The 22,964-nt window shown below is 38.9% G+C and overlaps 1 protein-coding gene across 3 annotated transcripts in view; it reads left to right on the top strand.

Annotated features, from left to right (window-relative positions):
- Positions 1–22,638, top strand: part of LOC117229465 (uncharacterized) — a 100,581-nt gene extending 77,943 nt beyond the window's left edge. For all 3 annotated transcript variants that reach the window (XM_033485949.2, XM_033485951.2, XM_033485950.2), the window contains 3 exons: positions 1,765–2,016; positions 8,777–8,907; positions 14,724–22,638. In XM_033485949.2, the coding sequence (XP_033341840.2) occupies positions 1,765–2,016; positions 8,777–8,907; positions 14,724–14,834 (494 nt within the window). In that variant the 3' untranslated portion in view covers positions 14,835–22,638. The remainder of the gene's footprint in view (positions 1–1,764; positions 2,017–8,776; positions 8,908–14,723) is intronic.
- Positions 22,639–22,964: the final 326 nt, after the last annotated feature.

The following is a 22,964-nucleotide window of genomic DNA, read 5'->3' on the forward strand; positions in this document are numbered from 1 at the left end:
TCTTTTCCTGTAATTTGATAGTTCTCACACAATTTCGTCGTATTTCTGATTGTCTAAATACATCCGATATCTCCGATATATATCTGGTAGCGGACTAGAGGAACTGTCTCCAAGTGTATTAAAAGCCACAGAGAAGTTGCAGCGTTCCAGGTATATCAACGTTTTCGATGTCGTCCTCGCGCGAAAGAGAAGAGGTCGCTACATAATCGTCATTTGTCTCTTTAAAAGTCGCTCTCTAGTGTACAAAAATAGGGAACGCGAAATTTCATCAACGAAAAAACAGATAAACACGCGGAATCTCATAAATAAAAGTAGATAGAAATTGAGTTCGTTCGCCGAACATTTTCGACGAACATTGTTGTCGAATGCCGTAAGAAAGGACACGCCCGTCGAACGGGGCAGCGAGGAGTAACCGAGAAGGAACGAGACAAAGGGATTCATTAGCCAACAAGACGATTAGCGAATCGTGCTCACTGATCTGTATAATCGCATTAACAATTTCTAGCATCGTAACTCCCTAAGAAGAGAGAATCATTATGACTTTCGCAGCGCAAATGAAACATTGATTATTCCGTCAACATTCTTCGGAAGCGCTGGCTGCTCTCCTATTGCATCCGGCTGTGCACCTGACTCAGAGTATTATCTGTATCCACTCACGTATCATTTTAATATCCATTTCATGCGTATGCAAATCCTTCCGCGAGAGATTATCCTTGCGGAATTTTGCATGTTATTGCCTCTCACGTTCACGTAACTTGCCATCAGACTCGAATTTACCTGCGGAACCCATTGCAAATCATTTCTCACATGTTCTACAAATCTGAGAGAAAGTCAACAAGTCTGACGTTTACAGCGTCGTTACAATGACTACAAATTGGGATCAATCTAGACAGCGGTTCAAGTTCGACGATTCTTTCTGCAACGATATCTTAATTATTTCATTAACACGTTGAATGCCATTGGGATCACCTGTGATTGGCACTTAACTTGGCGGTGACGCCATGGGGGCCACCGGTGACCGTCGCGCCCAAATTGATAGAAATATATATATATATAATTTAAAACAAATGTCAATATCTAAAATTTTGTATTATTACCATCGTCAATTCAAACAGCGACCCCTGTCGCAATTAACATGTCAGATATGGTTATACACTGTAACTTATCTATTGCAGATAATATTATATTTCAGCATTATATGTATCACATAAAAGAAAATTCATCGTGGCGCCACGGACAATTTCTGTGAAACCGGCGTGGCATTCAACGTGTTAAAATCGCAAGGACATCTTTCTCACCTAAAAATGTAGAACAGGGGTGTCAAACTCAAAAGCTAACTTGGGTCAAATAAACAATGCTTAACTTTAGGTGGGCCGCAAAAAAAATCAATGTTCATAGAAACAAATTTTTTTTTGTATTTTGACTAGTACATTGTAATAAACACATATATAAAGTTAAATTATTGTTTACGTCCTGATACTTGACATCTTTTCTCTGATACAATCTTTCCTATTTCGGGAGAAATTTTATTGGCCGAGACTATCTCTACTTCATTTTTACTTCGCGTCGGATATATTGACTGGGCCGCAAAAATGTTCATCTCGGGCCGCGAGTTTGACACCCCTGATGTAGAAGGTCCCCGCACGTTGCTCATCGACCGACCCTTGCAGCCTCCGCAGCGGTCAGTTTGATCCGCAGAACGCTTCCGCGGAAGCGTGCAGCGGACAATACTCGATACACGACACCTCGCCGACATTTTTGCAGGATACACCGTGCCCCGGCTGGAGTGTCCGCACGATGTGATCGCCGAGTTGCCACCTGGCCGAGACGAGGCGTTCGTGACATTCGACCAGCCGTCGACGGATCTCGATTGGTTCCGATACGTCAGATCGAAGCCGTCCTGGGGCACCAGGCTGGAGGCGAACCTAACGCCCGGGACCCACGAGATCACTTTCTTCGCCCGTCACCCGGTATCGAAGAAGCAGGCCAGCTGCGTGCTGCGCATCATCGTCAAAGGTGATTAATTAGCGTGCGTGCATGGCATGCGAACCCGGCCGAACCACGATGATCGGTATTGATCAACAAACAGCCGCGGCACCGATCAGCCGCGCAATCCTGTCCGCAAGTTCGCGACAAGATCAGGAACAATTAATCTCCCCTCTCCCCCGGTTATGGGACTGTTTGGATGGAAGCGACACGCGTGCCTCCTATCTTCGTGCAATTAAATCGTTCGCCTTGTTTATGACCTGTTAAATCCTCGCCTTATCGTGCCCGCCGCCCGCCGCGCGTCACTCCTGAATCCGATGATCGGCAGAAGACCCGGATCGATACCCCGACGATCCCAATCTGCAAATTACGGAGCCGTTGCGGATGGGATCAAGTTCAATATGTACTTACGTATCCGTGCCGAATTCAATATCCAAGCGAGTTTCGAATGCTGCCCGAAAGCGGCGCAACGCCGGAACATCTGCTCGCGAGGAATAGTAATCTTCGAAGGAGATATTCGATCGGGAGCTCGTTGAAATTTGTTTGTTCCAAGGAAAATATTAACGCGGTCGCAGCGCGACGATTTTCACGAAAACTGACTGGTTACAAGTGCATTAAAAATTAATCTTTTCGTAGATCGTATTCACCCTTTTGAATTCTAAATCGATCCTTTTGCGGATCGTATTATTTCTTCCGAGGTCTGAATTAATCCTTTTCTAGATCGTATTCACCCTTTCGCATTGATCCTTTCGCGAATTAAAATCGCTTTCTCGTGATTGTATTCGTAACTAGATTCGTATTAAATTAAAAATTAATTTTCACTGACTCGATTATATCGACGCGATAGACCCTAAATTAAAGGCGCTACAAGATGAGAATAAAATATAATAAAAACGTGGAAATTATACTTTCGCTAGAAAATCAAATAAAAACGCAATGTTTTGGCCCTTCATTGTCACGGTTATAAGATTTAATATTATTTGAACTAAATATTACGAATTAAAATCACAGTACATCTGTGCTCACGAACAATACTGAAGAGAAATCTTATTATAAAAATATCCATTTCATAAATTAAAGAAATATTTTCCGAGAGAAGAAATCAGTTTCCTACATTAATTTACGTTAAGCTATATTTAACGCTAAACCTAGCAAGCACTAAAAATGTCTGATATGTGTCGCCTTATAAAATTACAATTTATTTATTAATTATAATTTATAATTATATTTATAAACATTACAAGACTGAAGACATTTAGACATCTTGCTATTTTGATTATAATTTATAATCTCTTTATAATTTCAATATTATATTATTATATTATATATTATATATTATTATAATATAATAATTATATTATTATATTATATATTATATATATAATTATATTATAATAATAATAATATAATATTAATTTCAATATTAAAAGAATTAATTTTGTCAGCGTTAAATAATCTTAGATCCGAACAATTAGGATCGAAAAATCGCATCTGGCTATTATTGACATTATTCGCGCCCTTCTCTAGACTTTCATATTCGCAAATTATCCTCTCCCGCTTATTCCGTCGGAGGTTACCTCTCCTCCGCTGTCGCGTAATTAACTCGTTTTCCATTGCACGAAACCGGAGCGAAAATTAAAAACGAGGATCTTAGGTATGCTCGAGTCGTCGCGAAGTATAACTTTTCGCGGACGTTACCGCCTAGGAACCCATCGCGCGGAACAGTCACGAACTTATTCGACTGCGTCGTTTTAGGAAGCATAATGGGTTCTACCTACTTTCACAGTCGAAAAAAATTATGCGATCTTTATGGGGGCCAATTTTCGTCAGAAGTTCAGTCAACATTTCTTCGCCGACTATAAGACGTTAGAATTACGTGTAAAACGTTCCGACACGGTATTCGGTTACATTCTGTACAGAAGTCTGTAAATTTCCTGGTCGATAATAAATTATCTTCTCTATTATTAGACCGCGGAAAAGCAATTAGAAAGTAAATTAAAAATTTCTTTCTGTCTGTGATAATTTGAATGGATTAAAAATAATGTTTTAATTCTTCTCTAAAACCTTTTTTTTAGCTTTTCTACTGTTTTATAATTGGAACTATCTATCGTATTCATTGAAATATTATGATCAATTCGACAGCAATAAGATTTTATTGATAGTGGGAGAACTTTTTATATTCTTCAGAAAATTCTACTTTGATTAATTCTCAGTACAAAATGTGTTTCTCGAAGCTAATGTTCTTTAGAATTAATTTCTCTGTGGAAACTATACTTATTATTAGGGATTATTATGACTTGAGACAGTACATCGAATACTTTAAATATCCGCAAATGTATGTACTCGATGCAAAAGATTTAACAGTTCTTCGAACAATTAATTTTTATTATAATACATCGAACGAATTCAATGTTCAATAATACTTCGAATTAAACGAATATTTCGTGGGGTGAATTTTAACTTTCCAGTTTCGGATGTTGATTTTAACATTTGATATTTAATAAACAACTTCATTATTTTATCGCATGTTTATTTATTAATTCACTGCGTATTTCATTTATTATTTCAAATACGTATTACGTATTTATTTATTATTTCATGTACATATTACATATTCGATTTATTATTTCATACACACATTACATATTTTACTTATTATTTCATACACGTACATATTACATATTTGATTTATTATTTAACGTGCAGTTTATTAAAATTATAAAAACAGTAAAAACACATTTTTCCCTGACTTAGGTATCTCGTAATTAACTTGGACAATTTTAATTTCGCTTTTGAAGATCCTCAGTCTAACATGTTAACCTGCGCGAAAAATGATGTTCCTTCATTTTCCGAAAGCCGGCATGTGGCATAATTTTCTTGCAACGTAGTATGCGATCGAAGCGGCACTAAACTTGTTAAGATGTTATCGCGTCTTTCGAGAAAAGTGCGCGGCCATTAAAAAGATCTCTCCGGGGTACGCTAACAGCTGCGCTGGAAGATGCTCGAACGGCACGATGGCGTGTTGCCGTCGTAGTTTCCGCGTAGAGTCGCGTCTCGTTGCCAGGAAGACAGTCTGCCAGCCGGAATACGCCTCGCTCGCAGGTACACGCAGTCTAGCGCAGTCGTCGTATGCAAATTTCGCAGTGCGGCTCAAAGAAGTTTCCCCCCGTTTCCTGGAATCTCAGCCGACGCTTTAATTAAATGCGTTTCCAGGACGGGGCTCGCCACAATGCTATATAACCTACGGATCGCTGGTCTTCACCCAGCCAATTAGACTATTCGATGACTACGACTGAATGCATCGCTAATTCCTGCTGACAGCCATGTAAACTCCTACGCTTTTCGATTACAGTTCGAACGCCTGCTTACACTTGTGCTTTTCGTTGCCGCGGTTCGACCGTTCCGAGTGCGAACATAACTTCTCAGCGAGAGAGGCGCGAAAGAAAGTTGAATATTTTTGCGACGATTACAATTAATTTCGAATCGATACAAAAGGTGGGCAAAATTTGCGCTCGAGGGGATAACAGAAGAACGCGGGAAAAAATAACGGGAAAAGAAGCCAGACAAAAATTTTGTTTCTCAATTTTAAGTACTAAAATGTGAGTGGATTATTTTTTCATCGATAAGGCCTAAAAAAATAGGTGTGCATTTTATTTTCGAACGTGATGTGAATCAGTGTTTGGAAATTACAAATCTTTACCAGATTTTGACGAAAATATTATGATAATTACATTCGACGAGGGGAAGTTATATTGTTTATTAAATCATTTGTAATTTCACTTCGAGTGACGGCGAAGAAGAAGCTTGTAAATGTGAACAATATCTTAAAAAAGTTAAGAGGAAAATTTGGCAAAAAGTATTCGAACGAACTGAACGTTATTATAATTATAGATATACTCGATGTAAAAGTGTATTTCTTCAAAGGTAAAAGCAAACGCAATGCACATTTTACCAAGATTACTATAAATCAGCGGCAAACCGAATTCACATTTTTAAGAACCACATTTTATAATTTCGAGTGAATCAATGATCGGTCTGTATTTGATTACTTGGATCAATTCAAGATTATTGTATATAAATGTACACATTCACCAGCGAAAAATAAAATGTCGTTCGAATATTTTTGTAGAAACCGTGATGGAAAAGTATCACAGAAAACAACGTGTATAACGTAACAGAACGCTGCATAGTGCCGTGATTATTAGCCCGGGCATAGTTGACCGTGGTTGACGAAACGCTTTCCTAATTGTAAGTCGATTCGACAGGTCGCTTTGAGAGACAATTAAGCGCGCGCTTGTTCGCTAGTATTGTAAATTATTTTCGTCGAAAGGCATTCCCGGCATATTACTTTGTGCCCCGGCGCAGTCCGGTTTCACGTAAATTGGGCGTAAAATATAATTTACCCTGGTATTTAGCGTTGTGTTGATCACAGTGTTGCAGAATTTATTATACCTGTTAGACACAATACGACAATTCCGCTCCTTGCTACGAGGCAAGAGGCACTCGAACGCGGTAAAAAGTTTCGTTTCGAAGGATTCTCGAAACGAGAAAAAACTGTATAGTTAATTGGACGTTTGGGCCACGATGTGGTATAATCTTTTTTCGTTAATATTAATTAGTTACACGGCTTCTTGAAAGAAGCTCTTCTCAAAATGACTGGGATACAAAATTATTGATATTAACTTAATTCAATTACTTAACATCCTTCACTGTGTACATGCTGTTGCAAACGGTTTCGTAAATTTCCGATCACGCGTTGCATAGCGCATCCATCGCAATTGCACCAATTTCACTGCGATTGTTTTCTTTCAATTCCTGAATTGTCTGCTGTCCGTGCCGGCCACGGCGCATCTCCGTGTCGCGAAATTATCTTCCATAAATAAAATGTACTTTCGATCGCTTGCATTTGAAAATAAACGTCGCACGAATTTGCACGAGTTTGTGAAAATTTTTGCAAAAACCACCAGGTTCCTTTGCGCGCACCCTGTATAACCACCCTGTGCGTTCCGGAGCTTTCGGTCTGGCGTGAACTTTCTGCGAAAGGTGTGCGGCCAAAGGCGGGAACGAGTTGCCTCCCTTAACAGAAATGTTCTTCATTTCAGGGAATGCTCGATACCCGAATTTCTAATGATTCCGCACAGCCACTCCGCCAAAACTAATTTATCGAAACTAATTAAACGCAACCGGATAAAGTTTCCGCTACAGTCGGGAAGTTATCCTTCGGGGAGAAAACTTTCCGACGGGATAGTCGGATCTCACTCGCGCACCGATACATTTGTTGTTTATTGAACGTATCGCGAGGCTCTTATGCTACTTTCATCTGCTTACGCCGGATCACCAAACCCAAGTCAGCCGTTCCGAATATTCTGCGATCGCACGCGAACGACGATCGAAGGATCGCAATGTTTGAATTTGTGAACGCAAGACTCGGTGATTAGCCCACTGTGTCTCATACACGCCATTCCTACGGTGTTCCGAGTTTTGTCATTTTCAATCGTGTTCCATTTTTTCACGATTGTTTTGGCTACTTTGCAGTGCACGGACTTTGTTGTAAACAATTTCATTGTTTGGACACAGTTGATTTAAATTTATTTTGAAGGATTTATTTTTATTTTGAAAAATTTACATTTATTTTGAAGGATTTATTTTTATTTTGAAAAATTTACATTTATTTTGAAGGATTTATTTTCATTTTTAAGGATTTACATTTATTTCGGAGGATTTAAATTTCTTTACTTCCTAAAAAATTCCCACGAAATCTGAGTAATTTGTTTAATGAAACTGAAACTAGATGGTTAAAATTGATCATATTTATTTTAAGTCTTCTGCTTTTGAAACGTCCTAGTAAAATTCAGTTTTTGTATGCAATTGAAATGAATTTTTAAATATTTCTTTACGAAATATCGTGATATCGAGAGTTAATTGTGAGAGAAGATCTTGTATCAGAATGCCAAGAATGAGATAATTTTTTTGAACTGATAATTTATTGTATATTCCAGGAATATAATTTTGTTCTGCACTGTTTCTAAAACAGTAAAAAATTGGCAAATTGTATAGAGTTTGTCTATAAAAGTAATTTCTTTCGATGATGATATGTGAAGAATGTGTAGCATGCTGCTTGAACCAACTAACATTATATAAAAATGCGAGCAGTGCGTATAGATTTTAGGAACTTTTACACGAACGATTGTATTTCGTTAGACTCGAATTCGAATAGACAGCTGTTGAAAGTGGTGCTCTTTGAACCGTGTCGGATCAAAATAAATCGTGTAAAACAAAAAGAATTGAATCTCTTTTCTAAAATGTGTGAAATCGGAATCGTTATAAAAAAATCTGTGCCACAGCTGAATCCGATGTAAAACTCGTCCCTTGCGTTTCGCTGCAGGTGAAAAATATAACAACTCCGTTAAAGAAGACGATGAAAAACAATATATCTCTCTCGTTACAACTAGACCGTGGATTTGTGACGCAAAAATTTTGATGCAAAACAATTGGAGTCGCAAGAAGAAATTGATAATACTGTTACGCTATTTTTCGATCTATCAAAATTACTGAAAGCATTTTTTTTGCATAAAAGTCCGCGGTCTAGCAAGCTGCCTTCGACTGATTTACTTCGTCTATTTGTATTAAATAGTTTTCGACCGTAAGTGATTAACTGTTCAATGCGGTTCCCGGTGTAAAGCGACACCGTAAGTCGCGAACACCTGAAAACGAAGATAAATATCGCCATCGCTGTCGATGCGGTTCAATGCGAAACCTTTCATCGGCGAATATCTCCGTTTGATTTCAGGTGGTGAGGCTCCGAAAGTCAAAGACTGCCCGAACGACATAGAGGTCACAGGGAAAAATGGGTCAGCGATAACGTGGACCGAGCCAATATTCACGGATAACGTGAAAGTGACCCGCATTCGAAGCAACGAGGTCAGTGTTAATCATGCAGTACTTACTTTCTTAATGAAGTTTGACTCATCGCTGCAATTATCAAATGCGGCAACGCTGCGCGTTCTGCTTTTGTGGTAATAACTGTGCTTTATGCCGGCGCGTAACGGAACGGTAAACCATTAGGCTGCGGATATATTCATGCGTGATCAAAATTGTCAAAGGTAATCTAGTGAGAAACATAAATTACATGAAAATGTCTTGCCTCTTTTAATAATTGTAATTAGTTGGAAATAATGTAACAATATTCGTAACTTCTTCCAATGTGTTTATAGTTTTCTATTTGGCCTGTTCAATTTTGCCATAAGTGCGTAAAATCCGCAGTCTTTTAATCGTTGTTACCAGTTCTTTCGATCTGCCAGAGTGAACCTTCGTTAATTATAATTAGGCGTGTCCCATCCAATTGCTTTCCAATTTTCTAATTTTCTTGATAGAACAGAATTTTAAGAAAATTTTTATATAAAAGAAAAATTTATCAATTTATACCTGTAATATATTTTCCGGATCTAATAATGAGAGATTTATAATTTGTCATTAAATGACATTTATATATTTTCATATCCAAGTTATTACTAATGAAAACATTATTAAGAACAATTTAACAGCGCTTGCCGGTATTACAATAATTAATTATACAATCTACCAAGCTACCTCGATAGTTCTCTTTTCTAATTTTATAGCTATTTCTGAAAATTATAAATAATCGAAACCTTGTTGAAGTCATAAAAAGAGCGATAAAAAACAATTGATAAACAATAGAAAGTTTCAACAGAGTATTCCCGAATATAATACACGAATTATAATGTGTTATTATGGTAATAGTTATTGATTACAGATACTTTAGGTTCGTTTGGTTAATATTGCAGAAGCACAGAGTCCCGCGGCCGTTAATGGACGCATTAATTCCAATCAGTATGAAAACTGCACACGGCGGTTATTAATTTTCCGCACATTCTGTATAACGCAAATAGCGCGCGGGCTCTTTATAAAACATTAACGAATATCCGAAAATTTTTCAATATTCCACTGTATGCAATAACCGGGCGAAATTCGGAACTAATTATTCGGTGCACTTGTCGGGGCTTGTCGTTAATTGCAGAATAATAATTGCAGAAATAAATTTTTGGCACATGAATTTTATAAATTACGAAAAAGATAATTTTGTATTTAAAGACGGTTCAATTGTGAAAAAGATAGAAAATTATTTTTATTCTCAACGTTTTTAATCGGCTGAAAACGACCTAACAACACTGTTAAATCACACCTAAATGTTTGCTTTTCACTGTTTGCTTTTCATTCTAACTCTTTACTGTAACTAAACATTCTTTTATATTTCTTTGTCTCGTAACAAACGTACGAATGGAGACATTAATTATTATAAAATCAGCGCGCTGCCATATTTTCGTCGTTAATTTGATCGACGGTTCGGTTCGAATTGCTCGTGCAAACTGCGGAAAGTTCGTCGCGAATTTAAACTACAGTAAGTGTACGCAGAAAACACGATCTATGTTGCTACGCAAACATCGTATAATAATTTTGTTTACCGACTACTTTGCGATGGCACCGTCGCGTTTCGTTCTGTGTAACATCATACATAGAATACAAAGTCGTCTCATAAATACTAGACACCTTTTATTTGCCTGGTGAATTTTAAATCTCTCGCTGCATTCTGCCGAGCTATCCGACTGCGCTGAACTCTGACTGAAACCGAAAACCAGGAAAATCATGGTGCTACGGAGCATCAGGAATGCATCGAGCGATCGTATTTTTCATCCCTTGGTAAATTTGTACATTTTTTGAAAAAAGAACGAACAGCATTTTGCTATTGTCTCTGTTTAAGTTTTCTTGAATCTCTTGGAATAGGACAACGAGTCTGACTCATTTGTTGTAAATCGAAACAAGATTTGATCCTTCTGTTATCAAAATCCAAAAACGAAAGTAAATGAGCACTTTGTACAGTGCAGGAAACAAAAATTGTCTCTTCCTGTTAGAAAAATTGTTAACACTAGATTTATAGGTCCCGTAATTAAATAATTACTAATTATTTTATTTATGACTATTGAGATTGCGAAGAAACATTTAGCAGTTATTTATTCCACAAAGTTACTACGTGACAAATATTATATTATATTATAATTATATTATTATATTATAATATATTAATATATTATATATATTATAATATAATAATATAATATAACATATTATATATATATATATATATATAATAATATATTAATATATTATAATATAATAATATAATATAATATAATTATAATATAATATAATATTTGTCACGTAGTAACTTTGTGGAATAAGTTAATATAATATATTAATATAATATTAATATAAAATATATATTAATATTATAATATAAACATAGTTAAAAATCCGAATAGATATATCGATATTTCTTTTGCAAAGTAATATATCGACCGCGAATCTTAGCACAAAATAAAAATGATCTTCGACAATTGCAACAAAAACGAGTCAGATAGAAATGTCTACCTTCCTTTAATATTTTAAATCAGTTGAAAATAATACACGGATATTCTTAACTTCTTTCAACACTTCCATCGTTTTAAATTTTAATTGCTCATTTTTGTCATAAATGCATAAAATCCACGGTCTAGTAATATAAAATAATTATTTTTGGTGTTCCATAAACCTAGTGTTACTGCAAAGAATTAATCGTCACAAATAGATTGAAACGAAGAGTGAAAACCAGAGGAAATGTTTATATTTTAGTGAAAATTGCGATTGGTCGTCGTTTCGTGTATCCATAGTAAGTAGCAATGAATATTTGATTTATACCGAATTTTGGCGAATGGTCGGTTTTCGAATTGGTCTATAATAGAACAGTCGATTACTCTGACCTTCATCAATGTCGATAATTCTGAAGCAAAGCCCGGCCAGCGTCGGCTAACCCCATGTTATGGCTAGCACGATGGTACGACTATAATGAGATTGGCAAAGCGTGATTATGGAAGGGAACACTGTAATAGTGGCTAGCTAAAATACACGTATTTTGGAACACATGGCGCAGCATGCATAGAGCAACCTATATCGCACGTTCACTCACACGCGCGATATTTATTCAGGTTTCAGCCAATATTTATGGTTTGCTCAAAAGTGCAATACGGTGCACGTAAACACGCCGTCAGCGTGAATGGCTGTTCGCTGCGTTTGCCGTAGCTGTGACAAATGCACGGGAAGAATACTACGGGAAATAATATCGATGTTCCGACGAATGCGTTTCTTAACCCTTTGCACTCGAAGCCGTTTAAACCGTAAATCTAAATTAATTTTTCCCGACTTATGGTATTTCCAGTTTATATGACAAGATGCATTTTATGCATATGAAATTTATAGTCTCGCGACTCGTACGACAGTTAGGCTATTAACGATTTTTCTAGACTCTCATAATATAAAAGTTATCTTGGAACGCGATGTAACAATTTTAATGGTGCCTCGGAGTCACCACTCAAGTGCGAAGGGTTAAAAATCATTTCGAGCCGTTTTCTCGTAATACTTGCGAATAATAGAAATATTCGTTACGCGCGCTCGGAATTTATTTTTCGCAGAGCTACAGTTTTAACCCTTAAATGCATATTGTTGCCAATTGTCTACATTCCAGTTCCACTTAATTTTATTCAAAAACCTGAGTATTTGCGTTTCCGAACACACGTTGATAACAATAGAAAATAGATCATGTGTGAAATAAAAGACTTGACATTACTTTTGGCGAGTAAGTTATGTGTTTCTTGACATTTGAATGTGGTGGGTAATCACCTTCAATGTGTTACTTGGAGAGATATTTTCTTTTTTCGAGTTTAAAAATTGCTTTGTGTCACAACAAAAATCGCAATTGCTTTGCTGCATTTCATTTATAAATAATGTGAAAATTTCTATACTAATAGATAATATAAATACATGACCATTTGTTTACGTCTACAATAATTTTAGTAATAAACGCATATTATTGCCAAAAGCCTACATACAACTTTTTTTCAAAATAAATACTCAATATTCTTACCTAGATTTTTTTATTTATTTTTTACGTAACCTATGACTACATTCCTATAAAAAACGATTTTTTTAAATTCAAGACAAAAAATCATGCATTTAAGGGTTAAACAATTTATTAACCGGCCGAAGTCGGAAACGTCGTCGAGTTGGGGCTCGCTGCGTTTCTCACACTTTGAATGTTTCTACAAAAATGCAAATTGCTGCAAAGCCATTTTCCCTGGAAAATATAGGTTACCAGTTTCATTATCGCGATACACAATATTTTTCGGAAATAAGTTTAAATTACAGATGATTAAATGTCATTACTAGAACTCTGGATTTTACGTATTTACATGCAAAAATGAGTAGTTTCAATTTCACGTGGTAAAGAGATTAAAAGGATTGAAAAATGAAATTGTTGAAAAGAAAATTAACGTTTCATTTAAAATTATTTATTACTGTTTAAAAATTCATAATCTGGTCATCGTAATTGGTGCAACGTGATTTTTCATTGGACTGCAGAACGGTCCACTTCGCTTTAATTAAATAGTAAATGGTAATACCAAACGATATTAAAATTTTAATTAACACTTTGACTGACGCGCCGCCCGTATTAAAATTCATTCTCACGTTAATCTATTACATCTTCCTAATTTTATGAAAACCCGCATGACGTGTGAATGTTGGAAAAGTCTAAATGAAATACTTCTAAAATTTAATGCCATTTTCGAGATCGTCGGCCTGGCATTTATCAGAACAAACGTGTTCAAATTTTGCGAATTCCGTCAAATGGCTTTGCAAACGTGTTTTCGAGGATTCGAGCTTCAAGAAAACGCATTGAGAAACGAATCAATTTTTTCCCTCGAAGTAACCGATTGATCTAATCGTTTTGCGTTCGAATCGCAACGAAGTCCCGACATTTGTAAACTTTCTGTTACCTCGCACTAATTGTATTCGTCGCTTTCCCTTTGAATTCGGTAAACTGCGCGAGTCCGCGATGCTCTTTATTTTCTCCGGCAACAATCAGCGCCAGCACAATTGGCTTATTAACAAGGTTAGCGTAACGAGCACAAGACGTTTGATTCCTGTCACGATCCGCGATGTCCCGGTATGATGCTGGCCCGCGTTCGACCCGAACGTTCCCACAATTTCAAGATTTCGCGATCGAAGCAATTAGAAAACAAGAATAAAACACAGCAGAAGAAAACGTTTCAACGAACCGTTACCATTAAACAAATAAAACGTATCCGCGCTCGGATTTTGTTCACGTTCGTACACTTCGCCAAGTTTAACAAACCCGACAAATTATCTCCCGGCGGTCGGTCGGTTCCGCTCGTTAATTTCCACGGAAATTCGAAAGCCATTATTTTCCGTAAATTAATTTTCCATCCGTTCGTTCGACGAGCACAATTTAACAGGTGGAACGGCAAAGAAGCGCCGCGGAAAATTATAACGACGGACGGGGCAGACGGGTGTCGGCCGCGTGATACCGATAGCAATCGTTTGACACTTCCCCGTCTCGTTTCGTCTTTTTACACGGGATTTTCGAACCCTTTGCTCGCCGTAGACAAGCAGTTCGTTACACCGGCATTATTTAAACGGGCGGAACGGGGAAGAAACGCCAAGGAAAATTACGGTGACAAACGTGAAACGTGTCCGAGCGACGGCAACAATAATTGGCCGACGGTTTTCTGCTTCCGCTTGCTTATTTGCCCGGGATCCGCGCGGGCTCCTTTGTAATGTCTAACCGTGTTCCCGTTCGACCGGCGCTTTTCCTTTGAATGTTCCAGAGCCCTGGCCGGCGTTTCGACATCGGTGGTCACAGGATAGAGTACGAAGCCACCGACGAGGCAGGCTGGTCGAGCAAGTGCGTTTTCACCGTGGTGCTGCGCCAGGAGTGAATCGCGGGCGACCGGCCGCGATCAGCTGAGCGCGAGCAGGCGAGCCGTGGGAGAACGAATCGCCGAAGAACAGGGAATCCAGGTAAATGGGGAGAGACCGGGGTCAATGCTAGCGAGACGGAAGAATAATGATAAGGTAATATAAATGGAAATGTACGGCCACACTTCATGCGTGCCATCGGTCCCGCTGTATCCGGAAGGCTGAACAGGGACGAAACACGGCTACCTTTCCAAGTACATGCGTGGGCGTATGTTCATTGATTTATTTCGCTGGGTTAGAATCAGCGGCGCGAGCCGGATTTTCGAACATGTTCACCCGTGGCTACGAACGTAATCTATGTATACACGCCGGAATGTTGAAAAAAAGCAAGTGAATTAAATTAGAATAGATTCATCTTCGCAGTGAATTAAATTGTCTTAACAATAGATTTGGTCGGTAAAGAATACGCGTATTAACAAACAATATTTCTTGTTTATTACGATGGGGAAGATGCGAGTTACGCCACTGTGATTTTAACCCATTTGACGATGAATAGGACGCGAGGAATCGTCACCTTTAATCCTTGACGCTTCGACTGCCACGCGATCGAGTTCAAATATTTCGTAATATTGAAGCATTTTGTTTAGCACTAGGTTCACGGACTACTAAAAGCAACTATACTTCGTATTATTTTATGTCAAAGTAACGATAATATATTTATTCGGTGTTTTAGCGACCTTTGTTGTAATATCTGGCCCAAGTAACGAAGTTGAATGAGTCATTGAATCATAAATAAGTCATCGAATAAATTCTTCGTAAATGTGTCTTTACGATCCGAACAATCTTGAGTCAATGAATGTGGAACCCGTCGTTTCGACGACACCCGTAAATCCAGTGTTAATCGATTACACCCCATGTAACGAAAGGATAAAATCGAACGCGGTGGTACACTGCTCCGATAATTTTAGATTCCGCACATCCCAGTGGAATTCGTTTCACACGCGTATGTTATGATTAGACTGCGGAGCTCTCTGCAAGATAAAAGTAGTCTGCATCGATTGTACGCAACGAGGATTAAATAAAGATATATGTACTTTTTTCTTTTTAATAGTTTTAAGAAGTTGGAAACATCGTATAATAGTGTTGTAAAACTCTTCCGATGGTTTCACTGTTCTTGGTTGCACGTATATTCATTCTCGCCATAAATTCATAAAATCCGCTGTCTACTTATAACTGCTTGTGACGGTATTTAATTTTTAAGGGTGTGGCGCTTAAACCCTTGCCGTACTTTGACGAGTCTGACGCGTGACGGAGATTTCTAGTAATAATCTGTTAAGTATAAATGCTATTCCGTTCTTTGGTAGTCCGAATAAAATTCTGATTTCTTGTCACCAACATTTAAACATTTACGTAAATGTTTAAATACACGATAAATATAATTGTCATTTTTCTTAGATATTATTAGAATCGAAAAACGCCTAATCGTTGTAACTATGAAGAAAATTGTACGGCAAGGAGTTGATCGTACACCGTTCATCGAATCAAACCTTCTGAATCTGTATCGACACTTTAACCCCTTGCCGTACTTCGACGAGTCCGACTCGCCATGAAAATTGATTGAAATAATAGTATATTATTATAATATAATAAAACTCTGTCCTTTAAAATTGGAATAACGTTCTAACCTCTTGTCATCAATATTTAAGCATTCGAGTGAATTTAGGCACACGATAAGCATCGATTTTCTTTTCCTTCTAAGAAATTTGTTCTTCTTTTAATTTATTTATTTAACATCGCATCTGCTTAGTAGCAATTAGCTACCACTTGTGGGATAACATTTGCTATCAGATTATATGTAGAGTAATATACGATAGTTTTGCATTACATTTTACATTATTTTCGTCTAAGAAATGATTGAAATCGAGTAATTTCTAACGCGAAGAGAATGGTACGTCAAGGGGTTAAGAAAACATTTTGGCGCAATCGCTTGAAGAAACAGCGAAATCCCTTCCAATCTCTTGCATCTAACACACTCAAACGTATCTCTACACAGAGAACTCTGGTATTTAAGATATGCGCTAAACACCATTTGCTCCAAGAATATTATTTCGACACATCGTTCCACATTCGGCGAACACCGGCCACAAAAGTGAAAGATCACGATTTCCGGGGCGGTTCGATTTTCCTCGACAAAATGCAATATCTATTATCTAGAATCTAGAGCACATACGCGCACGATGTACTAGACGGCTACCGTTCGGGAGGTCCTCTTGAACTTTTCACGGCTGACTTTCCGCAGCCCGTGATCTGGGACGCATTCGTCCGAACTTTCTTCAGGATATAGCGGATCGCACACGTTTTACCCCACAGCGAAGCGAGTTTATCTCGGATTCGACGCGGAGACTTGAGCGTTACCACGAGCACGATCGACATGCCGAGAAACTATGGAGGTATTTCCGCAAAAATCTGCAACATTCGACGAAGCCGCCGGTTTGAACGGTCGAGCGCGACCGTCGTCGTCGTCGTCGTGCTCGCGTTGCCAACGAAGGAAGTAAAAGGGAACTGTCAATGGCAATTCGGGCGCCGGACGACCTGCAGAGTGTTCCCCGATACGCGGGGCCCGTTTCCCGGTAACGGGAAAATAAATTACACATTATTTTCCGCTCGACCTTGTTTCCGAGTCGTTACAGCGGGCTTTCTGTGCCAGAAATTACCATCCATGGCAAAAAGTATTCGCACACCTTTTAAAACGGAATCAGTTTTTATAAGTAAGCCATGCGACCATACATTTCTTTTAGACGTTAGTAAGATTAGTGTACTAGACAATGGCGAGAAAATTGTTTTCGAAAATTGCAAATATTTGATAACGGCGAAGAAATGAAAAAATTGCTTTCTCAAAGCTGTAATGAAAATTGTAAAAATGCATTTTGTATATCTCGATGACTCGTATGCGTACAGAAAATTTGATTGAAATCGGTTACAACGAAACCGATTATAAGAAAGTTAGAAAACTATTGTTCAGTTTGAAATGGTGTACGAATGCTTTTGACACCGACTGTACCGATCTTTGCAACTATTCGAAATGGTTACCTGACGTACCGTTTCCGGTACGCGACCCGAGGGATGAATCTATCAACTGAGAAAACCGCGTGTTCATCCACTGGCTACCGTCAACCTATTATTTCAACGATTTCATATTTGCTTATTTAATTATTCCGACGGTTTACTTTAATATTAACGAGAGTATAAACTGCGTTTATTGCTGCAGGCTTTATCGGCTTTTATTCGCAACTCGCGATGTCCATACATATGTATGTCTGTCATGTGAAGTTATATATACTCGTAGGAATATAATAATTATTCATTGGATACATTGTTTTCAACGGTAACAAAATTCAAATAAAATTCAACGATACAATAGTTTGAAATAACTTGATAATGAACCTGTTTCAGCAAGAAAGAAATCAGGAAAATTATTGTATTCACGATTATTTATATTTCTCCTCTTTGAAGATACGGCAGAGACGTTTTTTGAGGTTATGTAGACCTAACTTGTGACAAGCGGTACGGTAACTAACGCATCGAGCGAGAAGTAGGGTCAATTACTGTGGGCAGTAAACGAACCACTGAAATTCGAATAAATAATCACTGTTTTGTTCTTACCTAACCTTAAATCCGTTTCACTGAACATTGATTCGTTCAATATTTTCTTAAGCTTCACAGAAAACTTCGCGAATTCGGTACCAAAAAATTGAAATAATTTGTATGGTATTTTTAGAACTTCCGTCTTTTACGCGTTTAATTTTAACAAATAAATAATTCATTGAATCTAAATTGAAAAATGTAGTATATCTTACTCGATAAATACAAAGTTAGATTATGCTTGAAAATTAATCGAAGGCACAGTAATTGACTACCCCGCAGTAACTGGCTCCGCTGCCCTACTCGAGGCAAAATTGATCAACGCGACGACAAAGCAGGTCTCGGACGTTTCGCGGACATCCCCCGCGTAAATAGGGCGAAATGCAGCCGCGAGTTTTTATGCAAATTTCGCGTGCCAGAGCGTGGCATTGTCATTTGTAGATCGAACCGACTAGATTATTGGAAGGACGTTCTATTTGCATGTTTGCGCGGGGAGACAGGGGGGTGCAGAAGCTCCGCGTCGCGTCGCCTCGCGCCTCGAATCGCGACGCGTCCCGTCGAGTTTTCCGCGGTGGTGTCATTTTTAACCGAACGACGATCGCGAAATCCGTCGGACGTGTCGCGCACGGAATCGCGTCCGCGCCTGTTCCGCCCGTCGGTCGATATCCCCGAAACTTTGGCCCGCGATGTTCGACGGGTTAACGAAACTGCTCGCGATTAATTTCGAAATTGAACGGTTCGCCGATTCCGCTTTGCGCCCGTTCCGCCTGTCAACCGGAACAACGATAGTTTTAATCCCGTCCGCGAACGTGTAAAGGTCCGGGCTCGGCGTCCGGATCGAAACGAACGGAATTTATGGAAATTACAAAGTCCGCGGGACATCAAAGCGCGGCGCGGGCACGCGCGCACGCTCCTGCTGCGCTCGGTATATACTTATTTTGCAGCCGGGCAAACGTGCCGCAATTACCGCGACGCGGCGCCAGTCTTTAATTCTCGCGGGATTCGCGCTTTTTTAAGTTCACTTCCGGATATTACGTTCGAGCCTCGCTAATTCGATGCGTGCCACCCCGTGCCCCGCCCCCTCCCTCCCTCGTCCGTCGATCGACGCTTCAATTAATCGCGGTCGATCTAGTTTTTATTGGACGACCTCTTTAAAGTCAAGCTGCTTCGGGATTTATCTGGAATCCGAGTTCGACGAGCACCGAGTAGCTGCACTTCTTGCCACCCGAACGCGACAGATTGTAGAGTCGTTCAAGATAATGGCGAGGACGCTGCGAATTCTCCGCCGGGCATTGTGCTTTTATCGGAATCCTTCTCAATTAGCAGGTACATCGCGTTGCTCTTCAACCATCGGCGCGCGCGTTTCACGCAGGTGTTTAACGCTGCAGCTTCGTTTATCTGTTTATTAACAGGTCTTTACGGGCAATCGTTTTATAATTTCCGAAAGTCTACAGATTTACGGTTGAAAATTTCTTGGGAAATTATTTGGTCCCACTGATTACTTCGATCGTGTACCAACAAGTTGTCCCCAGCAACATTATCTGATCATTTCGTTCGAGATTATCGCGACAGTAAATTATAGCTATGGCTATATATAATTTAGCAGCTATTATTTATTATAGCAGCTATTATTTGTTATAGCAGTTATTATTTATTATAGCAGCTATTATTTATTATAGCAGCTATTATTTATTTAACTTATAATAGCAGCTATTTTTCGAGTAATAATATAAATAATAACGAGTAATAACGGTAAATAATCCTCGATGGTTATATTGATTTTACACGCTGACAATTCTTATTTTATTTATAAGTTATATTCGTACGTGAACGACTCTTAATAACATAATTATTAATTTGAGGACGACTGTGAAATTCTAACGCCGCAATAATAATCTACGGTCAAGCGCGAAGAAGGTTTCTTTATAAATTTAAACAATTCTCAAAGGACTTTCTTTTTTCTCGTTTCAACATTCTCAAACGAAATATTTCTATCGTTTCGATGTCGTAATTTTTCAATGATATGGATGTAAGAGGATGATTTTACTCGTCCCGATAAACGTAGTTGACAATCTACGTTCGTTAATTGTCTTCTCAATCATACGTTATATTTATATTTTCACTTTCGTATAAAACTTTCGAATGAATTGATACGTATATATTTTTACGAATTCCTATGGGTTTGCTTTTGATGTATGCAGAGCATGGACTGCGACAATATTGAATTACAATATTTTTGCAGCCGTTGAAAATATCAATTCTCATCGATGTGTAATATTCAACTTTTCCGTCGTGCTCGATGATCTCACGACTGCTTCGATTATTATCAATTCAATCGATTTTCACACGCAGCGCGTTTCAGTTAGAAGATCGAAATAGGATCGCGCGAATAAAATAAATTGCCAGATCTTTGGTACTGTCGTCGGACAGCAATCGGATAATTCTGTCATTGAATTCGTTGAATTTTATTACTATTTGTTACCGTAATGTAATTCCATATTCGCGGTTTATTGAGTCGTTTCAACGCGCGTTGCGTTCGCGAACAATATTTCAGACATTAAACCGCACGACATTTCCCAGAGTTATCCTTCATTTTCGTTAACAGTCTGTCTCCGCCAGCAATGTTCCTAGCATTCGCGTGCGAAAAAAAAAATGTCACCGTTCACTGAAATAAACATTCGCAATAAACAGCTGCAATAAACGTTCGCAATAAGAGTTCGAAAGATCGACGTATCGGCAGATCGACGTAATCGATGCCAGCAGCGTGGAATTGCATGTGTAACTTAAAAATCGCGTAATTATAGCGAACGAACGCTAACGTAATATTGCGAAGATCGCGCTGATTTTTCTACTGCGTTAGATTAGCGTTTTAACGTCGCTCTTTTACTCCGATTATTCACGAAAACCCGATGTTCCGATAATTGTACGCGCAGCCAGCGTGTCGTTCGTCAATTACGCCTTAGATCGTCGACAAATTGATCGCAGACATGCGACCTAGCCTTAACTAGCACGTTTCTATCGTTCGTTCGCCAAAATTCTTGCAACGATCGAATTCTGTGGAAAATATTTATATGAAAGGTTTAATGAAATCGATGTCGTTCCGAAGTAGCTAGAACCGAAACAATCAAGAATGCGCGCATTTGATTATTTTTAATTAGCACCGCGATCGTTTGAGTTAGCATCGTCGATCGACGTTTCGACGATCTAACGCGTGCCGCGTGATAGCGTGAAAGTCTCCCGAGACCAATACGTCGAAACGATTTTAGAGTGACAGTAATGGGTTGTTGTAATTAACGATAATTGTATCCCGAAGATTCGACGAGAGATCAGAGTTCGTCGAAGAAGAATCGATGTCGATCCGTACGTAAGTAACTCTACTAACATAGTGTGTCGGAAACGAAAATAACAATGATGAACAGAGGGTGGTGTGCCCGTTGGTAATGCGGCAATTAAGCCGGAGATTGTTAACGCGACGACGAGCTCGGTGTTCGTGTGAAACGGAAACGCGAATAGAACCGATCGATTTTATTAAATACCTATGCATACATATGTGTCAGCGATCGATCAACATAGAGAGAAGCGTCGAATTCCGTCTTGGCGGGTTAATCGTTGAACCGAAAGTACCAAAATTAGCGATTCGACTGTTCGAAAGTCGATCAGGTCTTTAACAGGTCGGCCTTTATCAGGTCGATCAACGCGCCGCTCTGAATTATCGAGTGGAACGTAAAACTCGTCCGTCGATTCCATTTAGAGAAGAAATTAATGTGTAAACCGCGACGTCTTGATCGAATGGAATTAACGATTGTCTGTCGCGCAGTTCTGTTCCGTGAGAGTCTTTCACGTTTCGAAATTCGCAGATTTCACGGGACACGACTAAGCTATTACTCGAGATCTTAAGATAACAGTGTACCCCTTGACGTAACGTAAGAGAACCAAAGATAACCGGATCGAAGGGCGCGAAGAGGGTGCGTCGACCGATGCGAAATCGATGCGCCTCTGGTCCGTGCGCGGACATTCGAGGCTGATTGCCGGTTAACCGTTTAATAACTATAGGGACAATATGTGGGAAATATAACTAGAGGTCACCAGAAGAGTTTGTGATACCTTCAATTGTACCGATAAGCGTTGTCGTGTTCGAAGCTGTAATTTTTAAGGGAATAAAGCGAGAAGGAAACCAGAGAACGAGAGAACGATTTCTTTTGCATCCGTCATCAACGAGTATCGACGATTACGAAGCCTCGCGATATCTCGCGGTCGCTTTTAAAAATCTTCGCCTATCTATCCGTTCGTTTCGGAGCAATGTCGATTTGCAGCGTGAAAGTTTCGATACGATTGCTATGCCATGCGATTCGCGTCTCCTCGAATCACAAATCCGTCGTTTCTGTACAATACGCGTTGTTTCGGCATCGCGACGACGTTTCTCGACGACGCCTCTGCCGTCAGCGGATTCCATCGTTATCGAATAACATAGTCGTGAAAGCAGCCGAATACATACGTAATAAGCCGCG

The sequence above is a fragment of the Megalopta genalis genome, chromosome 3 (assembly GCF_051020955.1).
Source record: "Megalopta genalis isolate 19385.01 chromosome 3, iyMegGena1_principal, whole genome shotgun sequence".
In the NCBI taxonomy this organism is placed as follows: domain Eukaryota; kingdom Metazoa; phylum Arthropoda; class Insecta; order Hymenoptera; family Halictidae; genus Megalopta; species Megalopta genalis.